This window comes from Salvelinus sp. IW2-2015, linkage group LG16, assembly GCF_002910315.2.
Source record: "Salvelinus sp. IW2-2015 linkage group LG16, ASM291031v2, whole genome shotgun sequence".
NCBI lineage: Eukaryota > Metazoa > Chordata > Actinopteri > Salmoniformes > Salmonidae > Salvelinus > Salvelinus sp. IW2-2015.
Genome location: NC_036856.1, coordinates 9,457,957 through 9,474,414, shown reverse-complemented (window position 1 = coordinate 9,474,414; position 16,458 = coordinate 9,457,957). Strand labels below are relative to the sequence as shown.

The window sequence follows — 16,458 nt, the reverse complement described above, 5'->3', positions numbered from 1 at the left end:
ACATTTTGCCAATTTATTAATTACTACATTTTGCTAACATTCGATAGTTAATCCAGAGATTCTTACCTTTGCCTCGATTAGGCAGTCTCGTCCAGATCATCATGTCATTTGTAGTTCTTTATGATAACCACATTAGCGTTTCATTTTTGGGGGGTAAATACAGGCAAATATATTGATAGAAGTCACCTTCTCCTAGAAAGATTTACAGGGTTATCAAAACGTCACGGTAAGCCTACACAGCCCTTATTTTAAATGTTTCTAAAATCACCTAATGGAAAAACTATTTGAACGATTTCCCTGTTGGACCGCTAGGTTTTATTGGTATTATGACTCATACTGTGGTACTCTACGAATCTGGATCTAAGTACCTTGCAGATGATTTCTAGAACGCAAACACATTCTAACCGTTCTGATTGGTAACAGAAACCGGTTGGGCCAGAGCCAGAACACACGTGGGTAAAGCGGCGTTTTGAAAATCAGTCATTTGCATTGATACTCTGATTGGTTAGAGATGATCCAATCGCTAAGGACTTTGTTTTGTACAACACCCCTCATTTTGACGTCACCACAAACGACTTCAACGATGGCAGTCTCAGATTGACGTATGCAACGAACTTAAAGCAGTGGAAGAATTCAGTTTAAGTCGTCACGCAAAATCTTGGCTGCATTATTGCCGATTCAGCAGCTCTGTGATTGAGGTTGTGCTTTAGGGGGTTAGAGGGTTACACCAGCTTTGTTATATGCACGCCTTATTGTTTGTTGACCAACGACTGCTTATTTTACAGCTAGTTATACAAGAACATAAACCTAATATGCAAATTGTGTTTTGTCACTTTAGGAGATAAGTGAGCATGAGTGTAACAAAAGGCTTTTTAATTCTGTATGTAGACCAATTCAAACAGATCTGAATTTGTTTTTTCTTCTTTCATATATAAAGTACAGTGTATAACATAAAATTGTTTATTCTCATAAGTAAATTACAAAGTTATTTTCTTGGGTTACAAAATGCAAATAAAATTCAAAAAGTAGAACATTTAGAAACACCCAATTGGGACTCTTTAACCAACTAGGTATTTTTCGCTCATATACCCCAATCAACATAAGTTTTCAAATTCCAAGGGCATAAAATGTGCTTTAAGTTGAAAACAATTGGATATACATTAAAAACAATTGGGTAGAATCAGTTGAATGTAAATGTCTCTAGGCACAATAAAAACAAACTTCTGGACGATAATTATACGTTTTTGACGGTGGCCTAAAATGATAACTTAACAAAAACTAAGTAGGGGAAAAGAAAATTGTTGATAAAACAAAACCCTGCATTTTCTGACCTGAACGGACTATTCATAGTTCTCACAGTGGAGTTCAAACTCACACAACACGCATAGCTAGAAACAAAGCACAGAGGGAGCAGTAATGGCCATTATACAAGACATTGTGTGAGATGATCTCCACTGAGTTGTTATTCTGTGAAAACTACACTCTCTCTTACGTCTGACCTGTCTGTCTGTCCCTCTCCTCAGTGCTGGTTCTTGACTCCCTGAGGTTTGCCACCACCAGGCTTCTTCTCCTGCTGCTGCTGGCCTCTGCCCACTCCTGGCATACCCCGGCCACGGCCTCCAAATACACCTAAACATTGAGCGGAGACATACAGCATGACCAAAGTTAAGCCACATTAGGAGCACCAGAAAATAATAATTGACAAACAGCTTATCATTGGGCAAATATAATTTCTAGGTACTTTTGAAGCACACACTGTGCCCTAGAAACATTTATTTTTTAACTAGGCAAGTCAGTTAAGAACAAATTCTTAATTACAATGATGGCCTAGGAACAGTGGTTTAACTGCCTTGTTCAGGGGCAGAACGACAGACTTTTACCTTGTCAGCTCGGGGATTCGATCTAGCGACCTTTCAGTTACTGGCTCTAACCACTAGGCTACCTGCTGTCCCAAATGTGGATGCATAAGCCCATCATTGAAATTACAGATCTGCGACACACACTGCCTAAATCATAGGCAAATGCACCTTTTTTTTGCCTAATAATGATGTTAGCAGAAGACTGCCTCAGTAAGAATGGGAGGCCAATGTTGGCTTAAGGTTGGGTAGGGGGGGGGGGTCCGGAAGGGGTCAGTCAACTTCCCTAACTGAAAGTTGGAGCAATTAGCATTTTTGAAAAACCTGGAACTGCCATTTCCTGAAACCTAAACTGTGTTCAAATACTCATACGAACCGCACTATTTGTGACATAAATTGAGTATGTAGTATGCTAATTGGGGGCGGCAGGAAGCCTAATGGTTAGAGCGTTGGGCCAGTAACCGAAAAGTTGCTAAATCAAATCCCCGAGCTGACAAGGTAAAAGTCTGTTGTTCTGCCCCTGAACAAGGCAGTTAACCCACTGTTCCTAGGCCGTCATTGTAAATAAGAATTTGTTCTTAACTGACTTGCCTAGTTAAATAAAATTGTTCACAGATATCGTACTAAATTCGCCAAATTACGAAGTATACAAGCAGTGGACACTATTTATGTGCTTTTAGGGCCTAAAAAGCAATTCTTCAGAAAATGGTTGTGGCTTCACATTTTCAGATTTGAAGAAAATGGCAGCCCAAGTCCGACGGGGGCGGATACAAATTCATTGCTTTAACTAATGACAAATGTTAAGAAAATGTTGAACAATGTAATAAAGTAATGACTTATCAAATAAGTTACACGTTATGTTGGCTGACAATTTGTTAGCTACGCTATCTTTACAAACCGCATACCGGTACATACTGCTGTAATGTTATGTTAGCTAGTTACCTAACGAGTAATGTTAATTTTAGTTGGCTACTAATACGTCATACTTGCCAGGCAGTATAAACTATAATCTAACTAACTATCCAATGTTTATTGACTTGATTATTCACGTCATTCTTAGCTAAGTGGTATAGTCGTTGTGCGTTCTCAATGGACATGGTTATTTTCTGCCCATCTACTCCGATTTCAGAGCACTCTCGTCTGAGTGTGCCAGAGCGCAGAATAACTGATGAATTTATGAATTTTCAACACCCGTTGAATATATGGCCAGTGTCAGTAAACATTGGCAAAAAAAAGAGTAATTAAATTGTTGCCAGCATCATGGTTACAGTCACAAACGCTCTGGATAACATGAACCAGCCTAACCAGCTCTGCTAAGGCCGAGTAAAACGGTCAGAGGAAGGTGTTCTCTCATTTGTGTCTGGAAATAGTTAGCAAGCTAGCCAACGTTATCCAGTTAGCTTGGGTGCTTTACTGTGGTTGTAAGGTCAGAACGCTTGGATCAACCCCATTTCTCAGCCAGAGCGCGCTCCGAGAGTGAACCACTCTGAAACGGACAATCTGACAACGTTCTGGATTTACTCACACCCAGCGCACTCTGGCACTCCAGATGGAATTTACGAACACACACAAAATCGTAAAATGTCTAGCTAGTCATTTATTATGCTAACAAGCTAGCAAGAGGTTGCAAAGCAACAACATCAACTTCCGATAGACAGGCGAAGCGCTAGTTTGCTCAACTGAAAGGATACAGTTTGTTTACAGTATACTAAAATGAACTAATAGTATATACTCAAACAATGTATCCAACAAAATAAGTCTTGTTTGATCCTACATTAAATTGAGGTGGTCTCAATGACACCTTCATATATTTCTGGGTAAAATTTAGGGGTAATGATTATTCGATTTCATAGGTGTCTTTATGTGGATAGTCTAGTGAAAATGTGAACTGGCTTCGTATTTTTGTTTGGGGAGAAAATTCTCAATTCAATTACTAGATGCAATGTAGTAGTCTAGTTTACTGTAGACTATTTGAAACAACTGAACTAGGCCTATATGAGCTGGTTTCAGATCTCCATCCCTGACCTAATCCATCATGGTCTGACTACTAGTCTACCATTCACTCAACATGCCTTGTCGTCATTGGTGAACTGACTATTATGACATCATTAGCAGCCTACTGTTGACATACAGAGGACAGATCAATAACTGATTAATTAACATAGGCCTACTAATCTTTAAACCGTCTAAAATAACTTTCTGTGAAGGACGGTATTAGCGGAACAGCTCTCTGCCATGTCTGTTTCCATCCACACAGGAACATGCTCTAAACTACCGCATGTTTCCTTGATCGGCAATGCGCTCGTGACTACTACCGTTGCGGAATACAAAGCATGTGCAAGCACTGAGTTGACAATGTTGTAGCCAACTATCTTCATTGTAATGACACCTTAGCTAAGGAGCTGACTACGAAAGAATAGTGATTATGTGCTTGACTAACATACAATTTTGGAAAATATATTTGGCAAACAGTTCATTCTCCATTTTTCGTACCCTTTCCCCCCCACACATCAGTGGTATCAACGGATGATGTGGACATCTGCCATCCAGCTCAAGGGTGGAAAATAGTACTATGACTACAGGGGCTGGCCTGAGCTTACAGCTAGATAATTTTTCTCCTAACCCAAGTCCTCAGATTGGCTCAGCTCCAACTTCCGACCGTTGAGTCAAAAACCACAACGTGCCAACTAGAAGCCTATTTTTTCTGTGTATTTTAGGGTCGTTTTAAAGTCATGTACTTTGACCTCAAATTGCGTGCATGGTACGCAAAATACATGCAGGTTGGCAGGCCTGAAATTACAAAGTAATTTGTGGAAAATTTGGTATATCTAATTCTGCTATTGCGATGCATTACATTGAAAATTGTACACGTCTCTTGATTGACAGCCTATATTGGGCCTATATGAATTCTAGCTACTTTTGAAGCACATGCTGTCCGCTAGAAATTATTATGTAACACTGTAAAGACAGTTTATTATAAAAGCTAACATGTTGATAAAATACCAGTCACTGAAATTACAAAGTCATTTGGGTTATATTAGGTTTCTACATTGAGTAAAAGCAGCATTTTCCTATTGAGATCCATAACATTGAACATTGTACACTCTAAGAACGGCAGGTTTGTGGTGATGAATCCAGGAGATCAGTCATTCATTCATTGATCTCCTGAAGAAGCTATCTTTTTTCCTTTCTTTCTATGCCCCCAAATGTTTGGATATACTGGTAAAGTTACCAGAGGGGTATACTACAAAGCAGAATCAATGAGTTAGCCAGCTGACTTGCCTAAGTGTTAATTTTTTAAAGGTGAGCTTAAAAAAAATGGACATGGTCTCATTAACTAAACAACCAAAAACACAAACATAAGTTTAGCTTACTTAAATGAATTAGAAAATCTTGTTATTTCTGGCTGTTAATCAAAGCTAGCTGGCCATTGATCCTGCTTTGTAGTATACTCCTCAGGTTGTTAGCTAGCTAGCCAATGCAGTAACATGACTGAACAGTGTAAACAAATGATTCAAGGCCTGGGAGTAGTTTTATAACGGCCAACTGGTTAATAAATATAAAATTCTGTCACGTCTATCCGCTATAGGAGGACAAAAATGTTGTGCCAAGCCAGATCTTTAGAATTTTTGTAGCTAGAAACAAGCCGTTTTTGTTGTAGCAATTGTGCAACCATGACGCTAACGGATCAGCGCTCACTTTTATTTTTCTCTCTAGGGCACTCGGAAACAAATGGTACAGCGAAGCCTAATCATTACAACAATTATCTGGGAGAATTTTTTAAATATTTTTTTTAATAGGCGCACTGGTGCTCCCAAATTAAAATTCCAGGTTGCACAGCAAAATATTTGGGAGCATATGCGAGAGCATGACACAAACCATTTCACCTAAGACTAGAGTGATTTCATACAAAACTATAATTTTTTTTAAAGACAATGATTTCGGGGATTTTCACAAAATGCAATTCATAGAATGAGATCCCACTCGGGAAACGTTGATGTGCCCATAGAGCAGCGGAAATCAAATTGTATTTGTCACATGCTTCGTAAACAACAGGCGTAGAACAGTGAAATTATTACATACAGCCCTTAACAACAATGCAGTCAAAAAAATAGCCTTTAAAAGACAAACACAAGGAATAAATACAAAATGATTAACGACATCTTGGCATATATATATATATATATATATATATATATATATATATATATATATATATGACACACATACACACAGTACCAGTCAAAAGCTTGGACAAACCTACTCATTCAAGGGTTTTTCTTTATTTTTACTATTTGCTAATAGTGAAGACATCAAAAATATAACACATATAACCCTGTAATATAAATATAACATATAACCCTGTAGTAACCAAAAAAGTGTTAAACAAATCAAAATCACCCTTTGCCTTGACAGCTTTGCACACTCTTGGCATTCTCTCAACCAGCTTCACCTGGAATGCTTTTCCAACAGTCTTGAAGGAGTTCCCACATATGCTGAGCACTTGTTGGCTGCTTTTCCTTCACTCTGCAGTTCAACTCATCCCAAACCATCTCAATTGGGTTGAGGTCAGGTGATTGAGAGGCCAGGTCATCTGATGCAGCACTCCATCGCTCTCCTTCTTGGACAAATAGCCCTTACACAGCCTGGAGGTGTGTTTTGGGTCATTGTCCTGTTGAAAAACAAATGGTAGTCCCACTAAGCGCAAACCAGATGGGATGGCCGATCGCTGCAGAATGCCGTGGTAGCCATGCTGGTTAAGTGCGCCTTGAATTCTAAATAAATCACAGACAGTGTCACCAGCAAAGCACCTCCACACCATCACACCTCCATGCTTCACGGTGGGAACCACACATGTGGAGATCTGTTCACCTACTCTGCGTCTCACGGTTGGAACCAAAGTCTCTTCTCATTGGTATCCTTTAGTAGTGGTTTCCTTGCAGCAATTCGACCATGAAGGCCTGATTGACGCAGTCTCCTCTGAACAGTTGATGTTGAGATGTGTCTGTCAAATATATTTTGATTTGTTTAAACACTTTTTTTGCGTACTACATGATTCCATAGTTTTGATGTCTTCACCATTATTCTACAATGTAGAAAATAGTCAAAATAAAGAAAAACCCTGGAATGAGTTGGTGTCCACACATTTGACTGGTACACTAATATATATAAGTTTACAATAGTAATTTACAATTTTAACAATGTCTGCACTGTAAGTGACATACACACTCACAACCGTTCAAAAGTTTGGGGTCACTTACAGTTCAGGCACCGTTAATATTGTAAATGACTATTGTAGCTGGAAACAGCTGATTTTTAATGGAATATCTACATAGGCGTACAGAGGCTCATCATCAGCAACCACCACTCCTGTGTTCCAATGGCACGTTGCGTTAGCTAATCCAAGTTTATCATTTTAAAAAGGCTAATTGATCATTAGAAAACCAGCACAGCTGAAAACTGCTGTGCTGATTAAAGAAGAAACAAAACTGGCCTTCTTTAGACTAGTTGAGTATCTGGAGCATCAGCATTTGTGGGTTCGATTACAGGCTCAAAAAAGCCAGAAACAAAGACTTTCTTCTGAAACTCGTCATTGTATTCTTGTTCTGAGAAATTAAGGCTATTCCATGCGAGAAATTGCCAAGAAACTGTAGATCTCGTACAATGCTGTGTACTACTCCCTTCACAGAACAGCGCAAACTGGCCTTAACCAGAATAGAAAGATGAGTGGGAGGCCCCGGTGCACAACTGAGCAAGAGGACAAGTACATTAGAGTGTCTAGTTTGAGAAACAGACGTCTCACAAGTCCTCAACTGGCAGCTTCATTAAATAGTTCCCACAAAACACCAGTCTCAACGTCAACAGTGAAGAGGATGTTGGCCTTCTAGTATATATAAAACAACTTTTTGGAGGGGGGGTGGTATTGGAAATCATACCGTCGGTATTTCGAAATACACCAGTATATTGCCCAAGCCTAGCTGTATGAGAATTGAGGTGGGTCCAGGGTGTCTGGGATGATGGTGTTGATGTGAGCCATTACCAGCCTTTCAATGCATTTCATGGCTACTGATATGACTGCTACCGGGGGGGGGGGGGGGTTATTTAGACAGGTTACCTTGGTATTCTTGGGTACAGGGACCACAGTGGTCTGCTTGAAACATGTACAGATGTAGTAAACTCCTCAATGTTGAGGGTAGGCAACTAGATTCAGTCGCGGGACGATTTTTGTCGAGGCAGATGGTTGGTGGGCCCCCCCAAAAAAGGCTGCCTCTGACCCCTGCCTTAGAGTATACTTTGTTCAACAATACATACACAAAATTCACCAAATCAAACACGGAATTTTCAATATTTCTGTTTATATTTTTTGCTTTGTTTTCAGCTTCCAGCTTAACACCTACAGATGAAACATTATGGACTCTTAAAGGGGGCCTGGGTAAGGCCACAATGTCAATTCAATTATGCGTTTCGATACATATGTTAACAATCCTTCTGCCAAAGGACCATTCTATGGATTACATTGAACATTTTTGAAAATCCCCAATATCATGGCCTTTTTTTGGTCCTGGTTTCGTATGGAATCACTCAATAATGAAAAGAAAAAATATATATACACTGTGTTTACTTAGCTCATAAATATAAATCCCAATTGCATCACACTACCAGCACCTCAACCAAATGTTACCCATTTGCCTCCAAGGAAAGAGAGGTTCCATCTTACCTCTACCTGCTCCTGCTCCTCCCCCTCGGCCCTTGCCCTGCTGTTTGTTCTGCTGCATGCCTCCTCGCCCGCGGCCCTTGGACACCACCTCCTCCTTTACCATGTCGATGATTTCATCTGGGATACGCAGGTACTTTATGGTGCTTCCTCTGATGTAACACTCGGGCATCCTCCAAAATTTATCTCCATCCTAGACGATAGGAGTGAATGGGATTAGGGATGGGATTAGGGGAGAATTTCAGCATTAGTCTTAGTAGAAGCACTCTTAAAAGCTGAATCTTTTGACTGTCAATAGTGCCATCTTGTGGCTAGACATGGACATTTTTCTGATAGCTGATTTGTGAAAAAGACAGCCATGTAGCCTCTTCATTCGTGGCTGTCACGTAAGCAACCATATACATATTTCAGATCAGTGGTCACTCTTGAGTGTCGACAAGTACTTATAGACAAACCCTGTACCCTTGAGGTGCAGATGACTTCTCGTAAGTTGATATTCATCCAGTTGTCACAACTGACCAAGTGTCCGTTATACGTCTCTCCATTCTTCAACTCCACCAGCTGAGGAGCATAGGGAAGAAGCATGAGTAAGAAATCAAAGCGATGTGGTTTCATGTTTGTAACACAAAAACCAATGACCACATTTAAATGAACAACCGTGAGAAATTCACATGACTCAAGAAACAAAGTAAGAGTAAAATATCACAAAAACTTAGACGAGTTGAATCCATCCTTACCATAGGGTGGTTCTGTGCAGTCTTCAGCAAAGATAGCGGTAGCTGTGAATTTCAATGTTTTTTTAAAGTCATTGCGCATGTTGTCTTGCTCGCTAGCTAACACATGATTAAATTAGCTAGCTAGCTTTGAAAAGGTTTGCTAACTAGCTGGTATGATAGCCAACTATACTGAACAAAAATATAAACGCAACAATTTCAAAGAATTTACTGAGTTAGTTCATATATGGAAATCAGTCAATTAAAAAAAGTCATTAGGCCCTAATCTATGGATTTCACATGACTGGAAATACAGATATGCATCTGTTGGTCCCAGACACCTTTATAAAAAAGGTAGGGGCAACCACCATTTGCCTCATGCAGCGCGGCAGCTCCTTCACAGAGTTGATCAGGCTGTTGATTGTGGCCTGTGGAATGTTGTCCCACTCCTCTTTAATGGCTGTGAAAAGTTGCGGGATATTGGCGGGAACTGGAACACGCCATTGTACACGTCGAACCAGAGCATCCCAAACATGCTCAATGGGTGACATGTCTGGGGAGTATGCAGGCCATGAAAGAACTGGGACATTTTCAGCTTCCAGGAATTGTGTACAGTCCTTGTGACACATTAGGTGATGGCGGCGGATGAATGGCACAACAATGGGCCTCAGGATCTCGTCAAGGTATCTCTGTGCATTCAAATTGCCATATATAAAATGCAATTGTGTTCTTTGTCCGTAGCTTATGCCTGCCTATACCATAACCATATATCACAACGTTTGCTGATGTCAATGTAACAGTATAGCTTCCGTCCCTCTCCTCGCCCCAACCTGGGCTCGAACCAGGGACCCTCTGCACACATCAACCACAGTCACTCACGAAGCATCGTTACACATCGTGCCACAAAAGCCACGGCCCTTGCAGAACATGGGGAACAACTACTTCTAGGTCTCAGAGCAAGTGACGTCACCGATTGAAACCACCGCTAACGAGCTAGCCATTTCACATCGGCCACACTCACCCCCCTTTTGACCTCCTCCTTTTCCGCAGCAACCAGTGATCCGGGTCAACAGCATCAATGTAACAGTATAGTTTCCGTCCCTCTCCTCGCTCGAACCAGGGACCCTCTGCACACATCAACAACTGACACCCACGAAGCATCGTTACCCATCCCGCCACAAAAGCTGCGGCCCTTGCAGAGCAAGGGGAACAACTATTTCTAGGTCTCAGAGCGAGTGACGTCACCGATTGAAACGTGGCACCACCACAGGGCACTCTGTTCACAACGTTGACATCAGCAAACAGCTCACTCACACGATGCTATATACGTGGTCTGCAGTTGTGAGGCTGGTTGGACGACCTGCCAAATTCTCTAAAATGACATTTGAGGCAGCTTATAGCAGGGTTTCCCTAACTCAGTCCTGGGGCCCCCCCTGGATGCACGTTTAGTTTTGCCGTAGCACTACACAGCCAATTCACATAATCAAAGCTTGATGATGAGATGGTTATTTGAATCAGTTGTGTAGTGCTAGGGCAAAAACCAAAATGTGCACCGGGGGGTGGGTAGAAGAGGCACCCCAGGACTATGTTTGGTGGACATTCCTGCAGTCAGCATGCCAATTGCACACTCCCTCAAAACTTGAGACATCTGTGGCATTGTGTTGTGACAAAACTGCACATTTTAGAGTTGCCTTTTTTTGTCCCCAGCACAAGGTGCACCTGTCTAGTGATCATGCTGTTTAATCAGTTTATTGATATGCCACACCTGGATTATCTTGGCAAATGAAAAATGAACACTAACAGGGATGTAAACAAATTTGTGCACAAAATTTGAGAGAAATAAGCTTTTTGTGCTTATTGAACATTTCTGGGATACTTTATTTCAGCTCATGAAACATGGTATCTACACTTTACATGATGCGTTTATATTGTTTGTTTAGTGTAGTTAACTAGCTAGGTCAAATTTGATTTGAAATGCAAACCATGTGTTTAGATACTATAACAATAAACATATGTCAATGTTTTAACTAGATTACTATTATATTTTTTGTTAGCTATTAGCTAGCATTAACACAATGAGTTAACCATTTAGCTACGTTCATGTTACGTTACAGTAGCTAACTATCCAAGCTGCATGGTAAACAAAACAACCACGCGTTTGTGCTCGAGCTATTCCACGGTCCCACACATAACAGTCCTCATTTTACTGTAACCCGATAAAATATATACTTACCATTATAACAGATTATATTACAAACTATCCGGTCAACTGAACGTAATTTCTTTTTGTTTGCTAATGCTAACTCCGTTGGACGGAAGTTGTCGCCAAAATGTGTAGCTACCATACGTCATTACGTCAGACTCGCCGAGAAAAAAATACGCAAAAAAACACAGAAACAGATGACTGATCAACTGTGAAAGGACAGCAAAATCCCAGACAGCTGCATCCCTGGTAAAATTTAGAATAACAAACGAAAACATTCACTACAGCTAAGAAAAATATGGACAATAGTAAGCAAACTGTTGTTGTAACAGGTTAGTGGGGTTTCCTCTACTTGCTCGACTGTACGTAGTTTCTAGCTCGACAAAGCCAACTAGGGCGTGCATGTCAAGAATGTTACTCTGTTGAAAAGTTGTGTGAAGGACATGCAGCTGAGTAGTCCAAATAGTTGCAGTTTGTTATTTGTATAATGGCAAGCATACCTTCAAAGTGTTTGACAAATTGGCAATAATTTGTTTATTATATTCCAAAATAGTATGCCTATGGATAACTGCCTATGGACATAATTGCATAACTTTAGGAACGTGTCATGGTATGACCTACTTGACCCTGTATGTACCAGAATAAAATGGAAGTTGTAATATTTCAGACCTCCAGTCATGCACTTGTTAGGCAATTTGCCTCATTTTTAATGTCTTCCTTGTGTTTAGCAACATTCTAGTTTCAATAAACATTTGCTTTACACACTAGCAGTCTTAAACAGAATTGTGAAACTTTTAGGGTGTTTTCACATAGTCCTCTTTTTAAAAGAAATGATCTCAGTCCTCTTTAAATTGAATTGGGGTAAAACATTTAAATTAAATTAAAATAACACAGTTCTCTTTGTAGTCACACTACCCTTGCCTTTGAATGAGGACTCAACAATTTTTTTCCAGTTCACTTCACCTATTTTGTGGGCTGAGTCCTCTTTGCACTCACATTGCTATGTTTAGAAAGGAACCAAGATATTTTTCCAACATGCACTCTGTGTTTTTATAAAGTGCAGGACAAGCCATTCAATCAGAATTGTGTTATTGGACAACTAGATATACATACATTTTGGAAGCTAATAGATTGCGTTTAATTAAAATATGCGACATAATAATTGTAATTAGAAGATACTATTAACATGTACATTTTATTGCAAACATAATAAATAGCAGAAGAATAACTGCAGATTTAAATAATGCTGTAATTGAAAATTGTACACCCAATATAGGCGACTGCCCCTTTAATAGCTAGAATTGATTTTGTACCCTACAGTATGTTGTTGTTCTCACCAAATTATGTTGTCTTCTCACACTTTTCAAAACGCACAATCAAATAAACATTTTATGAAGCTCTCAGCCTATAGATAACATATTGCAAACAAATAATCTTGAACTAAAAACACACATTTTGGAATTCTGCCGACCCCACGCTCTCTCCTTTTCACCTTCCTGCCGGACAGACAGATCCCTGTGTCCCCAAGGGAACACACCACTAATCAGTAACCAAAAACATTTTTTTTTGTACGAACCTGCACATAATCTTCTCTCTTTTGTGGCACCAATATGATGGATAATGGCAGGGGAATCGGTGTTGCAGTATTCAAGTGTGTGGTGTGGGAATAATGACAAACGAACCTGGGGAGCTTTGTGTTCACATTTCCCTAAAAGAGGGAACCGGACCACGGAATTCAAGCGAACCGCTTCGGGGGCTCTTTTGAGGTGTCTGACTTCCTTTGGAGTGTTCACAGTGCACAACAAATGTTGCAAACCGTGCTGAGTTCACAAAAATTGTCCGAAAGAGACCAAGTGTGAAAACACCCGAATTCTCCTGTCTCCCAGACACAAAGGCCAGTTGAACATGGGATGGCCTGATAAAATATGTTAGATTGCCTGGGAACAGAGGGCCTCACAAAAGAGCTGGCCAGCAGCTGCCGACCCCACGCTCTCTCCTTTTCACCTTCCTGCCAGACAGACAGATCCCTGTGTCCCCAAGGGAACACACCAGCCCATTCATTTCACAGGGATTCAGAGTGATGTCTCAACGTTACTGCAGCTACACTCACACATTTATGAACACATCATATAAAGTGAGCTTTTTATTGGATTGTGCATATTTCTTTAGTGTCCCTTCGAGCATGGGTTCTTAGGACAGTTCTTTCCCTTCAAGCAAATGTATTGCCAAGCAATCCTATAAGTAAGCGTCAATCTCAATTTAATTGAATCTGCTATTTGAGTTTGGCACTTTCTTTTGATTTTATAAATGCTGCCATATTTTGCAGGGTTTGAGCCATTTGGAGAGCACACTATTAATGCCAGTTGGGTAGCAGTCCAGGTATGTATATTTTGCATATTTCACGTAGGCTAAATTGAATTAATTTGTCTTCTTTATAACTATAAGGATGGGTTTATTTCCCTGACAATAACACAAAACTGCCCACCTTGTTCATGCTCAGCCTGTTTGGTAGAACACATTAGTTGTCATGGGATCTCATTCAGAAAATGTTTTCTTACACGTTCTATAATGTGAGAGAAGCATTATAGGGCCGAAGTGGTGGTGTGGGGCTGTATTGGGAAATGTGATGGGGACAATGGTTGTCAGGGTGTCTAGACAGACTTGATAAGGATATTCAAATCAAACAAAGGGCTGCTTTGTGGCTGGTCAATCACGCCACTTTTAAATGTTTATGGGAACTTGCCTGGTAGCCATGGCCAGTTGTCCTGTAGCAAATTATAGAGCCAGCTGTGAACATTACACTTTAGAAATGTCGTCTCCTCCAGACATTTTCCATCTTTTCCTGTTTGTGCTTTCCCAATTTGTATTTTTAGGATATCAGCCAATCATATTTCTGTTGTGCACATTTTTTTATGGACTAAATAGACAAAGTAAAGATGACCACAAGGAAATGTCTAACATGTTACAAAACATCTATTTATTTTAAAATCAATGAGTTTCAAAATAAGATGAAGACATTTCTATTATCTTTTATGAATATTAATCACCTGTCTACTCTTCTCTTTGTTTTAAGGAACTGAAGAAGCTGGGCCTGGGAAAGGACATAGACCTGCATGTGTATGAGGTGCCTGTCGACTACCAGGCAGTCCAGAGTTTGATTCCATCACTATGGAAGCAGTATCATCCCCAGGTAAGAAGGCAATGAATGGGCTCCTATCTCATTTCCTGCTGGTCAATTATGCACCTTGATATGCACCATATTTGAATTTGTTTGTTTTGTATCCTTCTCTACATGGGGAATCAGTTAGTGGTCCATGTTGGAGTCTCAGGTATGGCCACCACCGTTACCTTAGAGAAATGTGGCCGTAACCATGGCTACAAGGGTCTGGACAACAGCCGCTTCTGTCCCCATTCTCAGTGTTGCATTGAGGGGGGCCCAGACTGCATTGACTCTGTTATTGACATGGAATCGGTCTGCAAAAGAGTGACAGCCTCTGGACTAGGAGTAGCAGTGTCCGTCTCAAAAGATGCTGGCAGGTAAGCATCCTCCTCCTGTGTGCTTTTGTGTTTGCGACATTGCTAATAAAATCAATATGCATGCATACACCTGTATTTCAAAGAAAGTTGTAGGCCTATTTCCCCCCCCCCCCAAATCTTACTGTAGAACCACCACTTAGCACCATTATATTAATTCCTGTGTCTTTCCTGACAGATACCTCTGTGATTTCACCTACTACACCTCTCTGTACCTGAGCCATGGGCACTCAGCATTCGTCCACGTGCCTCCCATAGAGAAGCCTTATAGTGGAGTGGACTTGGGTAGGGCCCTCCAAGCCATCATACAAGAGATGTTGGACATGCTCGACCAAACCGAAGAGAAGATCCACTGCCAGCGTGTGCACTAATTTACCTGTGAAAGCCAACTGCCTTTAATCCCTTACACACGAGAGATTATGCACTTAACCACAAATAGCCAAACAACGTTTTTGTTTCATTACCTCTTCTGGTGCAAATTCAAAAATGGCAACCATACAGACACTTCCAGTTGACTTATTTCACAGTCATTTCGTCACATTCTTCGTTGCTGTTTCCTCAAGCTTTTGACCTAGCCGTTTTTTTACATTTTTTATCTTAATGGTTATGGTGAGGTGAGTAAAGCTGGTTCGGTGTTTTGGTGTAACGAGCTTTCCCCACATTCTGTCTACATAGAAGAGATTGGGCAAGACGAATTGAACTGGAATAACAGGAATTGACAGAAGTGAGCCACATGCTTGTTCTAGGAGCGCTACTCTTTTTGAATCTGTTGAGAATCTTCCATGGTTTTGACTCTTTATCCATACTTACACTGCTATCTCAGAAACAGGGTTAGTGTATGGAATAACCCTTTTTTTGCATCAACTCAATGTACAAGTTCCACATTATTTATTGTTATCTATCTAGTTATTCAAAGGGAATTTCTGTCTGTGGTTGTTATTCATCATCTTGAAGAGTTATTTTTGTCACCAGCTTTTTCATTAAAGTCTTAGGCGTCCACTTGTTGGTGCAACTTAAGGCATGCTGGTACTTCCTGGATTTGATGTATATGAAATGCCCGGCCTTTTCCTCTCCACTCGCCAACATAACCAGCGACCTACAACTTCTGATAAGGATAAAAAAGGACTTCTCGCTCTCACCTCATATTTCTTTTTTATGCTGTGGGTCTAGCCAGCTTCCAGGTCTACGGGGCTGATCGCGTCTCCAAAGGAGGTGGTTTGTGGTTCAACGTCACCCAAGGCTGGTTCAATGATGACACTTCTAAGTCTCCAGATCTGGAATCTATTTTCATCCACTGCAAACCTTTTTATTCACCCCGTGAATTTTCCTGTCATTCTGGCTGGAGTCTACATCGCTCCGAGCACCTGTGCACACACAGAGCAACATCTACTGGTTGATCAGATCACAGAGGTGGAAAGAAAATACCCAGATTCTACT

General features: G+C 40.6%; 2 protein-coding genes across 3 annotated transcripts; one reads left to right on the top strand and one right to left on the bottom strand.

The window, feature by feature from the left end:
• Window positions 1–946: 946 nt before the first annotated feature.
• On the bottom strand, window positions 947–11,614 carry lsm4 (LSM4 homolog, U6 small nuclear RNA and mRNA degradation associated). Its single transcript, XM_024004111.2, has 5 exons — window positions 11,518–11,614; window positions 9,309–9,350; window positions 9,034–9,132; window positions 8,575–8,764; window positions 947–1,629 (listed from the first exon to the last, which is right to left on the bottom strand). Exons 1-5 carry the CDS (start codon window positions 11,518–11,520, stop codon window positions 1,520–1,522), a joined length of 444 nt encoding a protein of 147 aa, XP_023859879.1. The 5' UTR covers window positions 11,521–11,614; the 3' UTR covers window positions 947–1,519.
• A 40-nt stretch (window positions 11,615–11,654) lies between these two features.
• On the top strand, window positions 11,655–15,597 carry LOC111975644 (pyroglutamyl-peptidase 1-like). 2 transcript variants are annotated; one of them, XM_024004109.2, is made up of 5 exons: window positions 11,655–11,819; window positions 13,814–13,866; window positions 14,561–14,677; window positions 14,792–15,024; window positions 15,200–15,597. In XM_024004109.2, the coding sequence occupies exons 1-5, from the start codon at window positions 11,786–11,788 to the stop codon at window positions 15,390–15,392; spliced, it is 630 nt and encodes a 209-aa protein (XP_023859877.1). In that variant the 5' UTR covers window positions 11,655–11,785; the 3' UTR covers window positions 15,393–15,597. The 2 variants fall into 2 exon arrangements, with proteins under 2 accessions (XP_023859877.1, XP_023859878.1); XM_024004110.2 differs by having other exon boundaries at window positions 11,706–11,736.
• Window positions 15,598–16,458: the final 861 nt, after the last annotated feature.